We start from the raw sequence: 6,790 nt of genomic DNA, 5'->3' as shown, positions 1-6,790 counted from the left end.
CCCTGGGCGGCGCCGCCCAGGGGCCCTGCCCGCCGCCGGTCGTGTACCGTGGGGCCGGGAGTGCAGGCGCCCCCGCTGGCCCTTGGGGCTTTGCTCCTTTGCATCCCTTCCCCCTTCGCTCCGGCCGTTGGGCACTGACCGTTGGCCGTTCCCCGCTGCTGCCGGGGCCACCCGCGTGTAGTTAGCGCTTCTGCCCGTCACCTCTTGGCCTTTTTACCTGCCCTTGCGTGGTCTCCCAGGAGTCGCCCTCTGTGTGCACTTGCAGGTGTCGGAAAGTCGTCGCTCGTTCACCTCTTATGCCAAAACCAGGTATTGGGAAACCCGTCCTGGACAGTGGGCTGCTCGGTGGATGTTCGAGTAGGTGACGTGCCCGATCTCTTGGTAGCCCTAGCTTAATGTGGAAGGGACATTTTTTTTTTTCTTCTTTTCATTACTTTCTGCCCCAGAAAGAGGTGTGTTTCAGTGTTTTGTTTTTGCTGGGAGCTTAAATCTTTTGAAGCACAAATAGCATTAAATCTGAGCGGAGCACTTGTGTGAGCAAGTTTTGACGTTTACAGGGTTGTCAGAAGCAGGCGAGGTACTTGTCTTTCCTAACGCCTCTCCTTACTGCAGTGGCTGGCGGCGTGTGTCGCTTTTTTTTAGCCAGTTTAAGTTAGAAGGCAGAGAACTTAAAGCACACTTCCCTGGGAAACACTTAATGCACAACTAAATTGTCATCCAAACATACTGGGGGAAAACAATTTGCTTGTTTAATATGAGGGTACTGAGCGTGTCCATGAGGTTGCTTCTCCTCTGCTATCACAGGACCTGCTATTAGAAGAATGATATTTATCTAATAGTTTTTCGGACCAGCCTACATTCCTCGTGGAGTGGTGATAAATGCTTGCTTTCTTCATCACTCTGCTGCCTTCTCCTTGAAATGCATTGCCATGGGTTAGGAATGATCCTGTCTTGCTATCCATGAGTTTCATCTCAAAGAACGTTAAAACATATTTCCAGAATTTGGGAAAGAAACATGGCAATCCTGGTTGACTGTGGAGCAAAACTACCTAGCAGATCCTGGGGCAAAAATTGTTGATTGATCAGTTGAGATATAAATGAGAATTTAGAAAGGAAAAAGATGTGGTCGGCTAGAATCCCTTGTGGTCACCTGTGCTAATATTCTTGCAGTACTACCATGTGCATTTTAACAACTCTTAAGAAGTCATAACCTTACTTTTTCATCTGCTTTAGCAATATGTTATTTCTAAGCACATCATGAGGCATTAGGTTTGTTAATATTAAGGTGGAAAGGATACTCCCTGCTGACTCACCAAGCTCTACTTCATGTAAGAGCTGTGGTATCCAGTGGCCACTGCTTGACTCATTCCATCCCTCTTCTGCTTGAGAGATTTGAAATGGTGTCAACATGAGAATTTACAAATTTCCATCCAAGTACAATAATCCTTTCAGCTGAATATATTCAAGTGTTGTGTGGATTAGTTCCTGCGAGCTAGTGCTGTGGTTATGTATGATGTGAATTTTTCATCAGATCCATGACTACAAAGAAGGGACGCCAGAGGAGAAGACCTACTACATTGAGCTGTGGGATGTTGGAGGTTCAGTGGGTAGTGCCACTAGTGTGAAAAGCACACGAGCAGTATTTTATAACTTGCTGAACGGTAAGTTTGCTTTGTGTAAATCTGTTTTTATTACTCTTTCTGTTATAAGCTGTCTCTTGGTTCTGGGGCAGGATTCCTTTGAGTCTGGCTGAGGGCTATATTGTTCTCTTGTTCTGCTTGCAGTACCTTTATGCAGGAAAAAACCTGATACCATTCGTAGGCAGAATTTTAGGGATTCAGTTTTGAACTGGAAAGCTATTTTAGACAAACCTGTGCAGATGAGCTTCATCAGCCTTTCGCTTCAGTCTTGTGCAGCTGGCACAGCAGGGAGTCTTTGAAGTTGCGGTGAGGTCCCTTCCAGCTACTCTTGCAGACGTAAAGGTTGCCTTCACCTTTCCAGGCCTGTTATACATGCAGAAATATGACTTATAATTTCTTGTCTGTTCGGTTCCAAAACCTACAGCAGAGAAATAATTATTTGAATTTATATGAACTTTCATAGTTATAGCCTACCCTGGCAAATTTGAACTGTTCTCCCATAAAATTGCAATATGCTGATAACCATCTTGCCTCTGCTCATTTAATTTGCCAAATTAATTTTAATAATTGAATCTTGCAACTTGCTGTAGATAGCAAGTAGTATTTTATGCCTTCTGTTGAGATACTGACTTAAAGGCCGAGTAGTTCATCTGTACTACTAATAAGAGAAAATAAGAGATTGTAAACTTAATAATGCAATATTTCAGTTGTTACTTTTTGGCATCCAGGGATAGTTCACTAAAAATAGATGTATACCAGATTAACACCTGCTTCTGAAAATGTCTCAAATGTTCTGTTTGATTCTCATTTCTTGTTCCCAGTCATTTGGGGAGCTTTCAATAACGTATTTAGCCATGCAATAAACTTTCTTGCTCTGTGATTATTTAACTAGTTATGTCTTCCTCCTTTCCTTTCCTACTGTGTGTAGGTACCTGTTGCTTACATTGTTAACCAGACCTCTGTAAATACAGTTTGAGGGGAATTGTGCCCTCAAAGCAAGCCTCTCTGGTATATAAAAAAAGGTGTATTTCTTTTTGACACCAAATCTACAGTGTGCTAGAGAGTGTGGGTCAGACTTGGAAATATCCTAGAACAGCCCATTAGGAGATGAAATCTTGAACTTACACGTCTGAGTTATAATTGATGACGTTATTAAAATAGAGTTATTTATCTGCACTGCCCAAAAGATATTATTAGGCAGATCGCATATGAAAACTGTTGACATTGGTAGTTAGCCTTGGCTCTGGTTTCTTTCATTAGATTAATTCCTTCATTAGAGCTTGTCTCACAAACTGCCTCTGTTTGACCTGATTTAAGACGAGAAGACAAATGTGTTCCTTCTGCCTGTCTTCAGTGACAGTGATTAGGCTTGCAGATCATAATGGGGGAGGAACATTTCCTTGAGTAGTCATTGGTCCTGCCTGGCCTTTTTGATGTTAACATTGTCTTTTTCTGCTGGTGCAACTGACTGTGTAGGTTTTCCATGAAGCAGATAAGGGAACTGACCAACCAAAAACATCGCTGAGGAAGAGTGTTTGGAGGTGGAGAGTGTTTCCCTCAGATGATGCAGCAGTGCCTCTGAATCTGTTGCCGTAGGCCAAGTCATGTTGTATCAGGCTTTTTCTCCTTACGCTGGGGGTGGACACACAGTTGAGTTGCCTTTTTATGCTGTTACTGAGATAAATGCTTTGAAATACGGCTATGGTTGTGATATGCTGGGAACTCTCCTAGGGGAGTCTGTGCACAGCCATGTGGGGCAGTGGAGAATGTTTGTGGAAATGTGGTTTGTTTGTAGTGTGTATGGTGGGTGGCACCTTTGGCAGTTAAGGTGAAAGATTAAATTAATAAGTTTTCTCCACCTGTGGGCTGTGAAGTGTGATGAGAACGAATCCTGGTGAAGATAAGGGGTGTAATTCTGTTTTGTCCTTGAATTAATGATGGTTTGAAGTCTGGAGGAAGTGGGAACATTCCACAGGTTGCAGAAGGTGTGAATAAATAGAAGAAATTTGCTAGCAGGAGTTGGTAATTGAGTTAGGAGCTGTGGTTATCAGAAGTGGGTGTCTGTTAATAGCACAGCTAGGAAGTTTGGCTGGCTGTTTTACTGTCTCAGAATTTACATTTTGAAGGATCATGGTAATGAAAAATGCTAGAAGCTTAATCTTAAATGCATGAAATCATATTAATTCATGTTTCTACCAGCCATTTGGTGGACTGTGAAAGTTTATCAGAGTCTGTTTCCCCTTTGGCTACCTCCCCAAGTATGTAGCATTCATTTTTGAAAATGCAGGAAAGCAATACTGCTCTCTGAACTCTTTGAAACAAAGAAACCGCCTTCAGACTTATTAGATAGTGTGACAAAAAGATAGTTATATTTACCAGTTAGGTAAAACAGAGTAAGGCTAAATTCTCTGCTGCAGTAATACAGAGTTTCAGTATCATTAGGACTAGACAGAGCAGAATCAGGGAATGCCTGCAAGCCTCTTGCATATTAAACCCTGAGGTGGTTGTTCATTTCCTCCTTTGTGAGATTTTTCTCTTAGCTCTTACCCAGTTCCTCATAAGCAGCTTTAAAAAACCTGTTGCATCCTGGTGTTCTCAGCTTTACTCGTTCACTGTAACTGAACTGGCTATATTTCCCTTTCTTCATTCTCAGATATCTAGGAACCTGCAGATGTCATTTTAGTAAGATAAGGAAAAAAATGTCTATCATTAAATAGCATCTTGCTGCCTTCTCTTTCACTTTAGGGATAATTTTAGTGCATGACTTAACCAACAAGAAATCATCCCAGAATTTGTATCGCTGGTCTTTGGAAGCACTCAACAGAGATGTCGCGCCAACAGGAGTTCTTGTGACAAATGGGTGAGTGAAAAGTATACATACAGGGTTAAGACACAATAATTCTAAGCTGTTATGGAAGTCTTTGTTCATGCCTAAGGCTACTTGGAGTCCACGCGAAATTAGATGTGGCTAGACTTTTAAGAAACAACGAAAAAAATGGGGGGTATCAAAGAAAGTCGCTGCTCTCATTGTTTTACGCTGCCAGTCAGGCCATTCTGCCAGTAGATTCCCAAACTGTATGGCAGAGACCTTGCTTTAAGGGAAAAGGTGTTTACTGCATCCTTTGTTTGTCTGAGGCCTCTGTGAAAGTGAGTCCAGTCCCTGATACCTGAAGACTTGTGTGTCTGTACCAAGATGTGCAAAGCCCTTGTACAGGAATTGACATGGGATGCCATGTCTGTTCCAAAAGGCTTTCCTCAATGCACCAAGACTGAGGAAGTTCACTTAATTATTTTTTGTTTTGGGCGGTGGGGGAATTATTTCAGGAGTGTGGCTAAAAAAGAGCTTAGAAAACTCTGCTTAAACAGCATGTTCATAGTCAGCTTTCCAACATCTTGTCAAGTGTTTCCTCTTGTATCTCTTTGCTCCTGTTACACATGGAGTCAAGGAATTTTTAAGATCATTGATAAACCACACACATGAGCAGGGAAGCAATATTAAGGGGTAGCTTTCTGTGGGAAGAATATTTATTGTTTATCTGCCTGTGCTAGCACACAATTGTTTCTGTAGAAACATGGGAGAAGGTGAAGAGGGTTTGCACTATATAAACTGCAAATTTCTCCAGTTTTTCCACATACGGGTTCTTCACAATTGTTTTAATTTTCAAAAGCTTAACTTCTGTTAGGGACAGATGCTCAGCCACTAGCAATCGCTTGGTCAAGTTGCCGCTGTTGGTTGCAAAATTACTTTCTGGAAATCTTGATTCATGTAAAAATGAAAGACAAGCATGAAGGGAATGATTGGAGTTTGCATTTGTGATGACACTTAATTGCAATAGTATTTATTTTATAAAGGCTATTTTTGGTCATTATTCATATCTGAATCAAAGCTTGTTGGAATTCAGCTTGTGGTGGCTACCTTTACTTGAATGTAGAAGAATTAGTAACTTGCTACTACAGAATTGTTACTGCAACCCTCGTTGATCTAAGGTGGAAAAGGGGTAGTGCTTCACAGTTGCAATTTGTTTCATTGTCCCTCCTTAAAAAGCGTATAGATGTAGGAACTTCAGATGTTCAGAGATGCCAGCTGCCTGATCTGTCTCTGATGGCTGCATACACTTGGTATAATACTGGAATTCCTGTTTCTTTCCTGCTTGTGTTAGCATTTCTTCTGCAGTTCATCTATGCTGAGAAGAAATCCAGCTCATGTGGTTTTTTTTCTTTCTGTTCAATCCATGTGTAGTGACTTGGATGCAGAAGCCCTTCCTTAATTTACAGATACAGCACATTCTCACTTAGATAAAAAATGACCCTTAAGAAATAAATGACCATTATTTGAAGGGGACAGGGGAGCTGGTGGCACCCCTGTGCCTATTTACGTGACCATTGCTTCATTCAGAATTGTATTTGTTTCCCTCATCAGTGACTATGACCGTGAACAGTTTGCTGATAACCAGATTCCACTTCTGGTAATAGGAACAAAGCTGGATCAGATCCCAGAAACTAAGCGAAATGAAGTTTTGACCAGAACAGCTTTCTTGGCTGAGGATTTCAATGCTGAAGAGATAAATTTGGTTAGTATCCTTGTCATCACCGTTGTTTTTCTTTCATATGGAAGTGATTCTGATTTTTAGTAAGTAAAGATGTTGTTACAAAAATTGGGCTTTTGGAGATTTTTCTCAGTAATGCTGGATTCATACACATCTGATTGGCCGCCCCCCTTTGTTTGATAATGATTGTCTTTGTTTTACTATAGGGAGGTGTGTGGGGTGTTGGATAAGGTCACTGAAGCATAGAATCAATGGCTGGGAGTTAAATTTTCTCTTCCTTGTTCTCAGTTCTGACACAGACTATCTCTGAATGAAACATCAAGATTACTTTATATATATATGTATATATAATGTTTATATATATGTATAAAAATACACACATGCTGCGTGAATGCTTATATATACTCATACACGCTTACACACACATGCACAATCTCATGTGTAGACTGTATTAGCTGACTGTACAGCTGGTGGCAGAAGGAAGATGTGGAGTGCATAAGGGGGCACTTACAATTCTCCAGTTGATCCACAGAACAGAATTTTTGTCTCAAATGACTGTGGAGCAGAAATCAACAGATATACAGTGTTTTCCCTAGCTGATTT

At 41.2% G+C, this 6,790-nt stretch overlaps 1 protein-coding gene across 1 annotated transcript in view; it reads left to right on the top strand.

The window, feature by feature from the left end:
- Positions 1-138: 138 nt before the first annotated feature.
- Positions 139-6,790, top strand: part of RABL3 (RAB, member of RAS oncogene family like 3) — a gene marked incomplete at its 5' end in the record, with an annotated part of 13,504 nt that continues 6,852 nt past the window's right edge. The window contains 4 exons of the mRNA XM_035894602.1: positions 139-357; positions 1,532-1,661; positions 4,386-4,500; positions 6,061-6,211. Coding sequence (XP_035750495.1) covers positions 139-357; positions 1,532-1,661; positions 4,386-4,500; positions 6,061-6,211 — 615 coding nt within the window. The remainder of the gene's footprint in view (positions 358-1,531; positions 1,662-4,385; positions 4,501-6,060; positions 6,212-6,790) is intronic.

The sequence above is a fragment of the Egretta garzetta genome, unplaced genomic scaffold (assembly GCF_000687185.1).
Source record: "Egretta garzetta isolate BGI_Z169 unplaced genomic scaffold, ASM68718v1 scaffold85, whole genome shotgun sequence".
Taxonomy (NCBI): Eukaryota; Metazoa; Chordata; class Aves; order Pelecaniformes; family Ardeidae; genus Egretta; species Egretta garzetta.
This window is presented reverse-complemented; position numbering and strand designations above follow the sequence as displayed.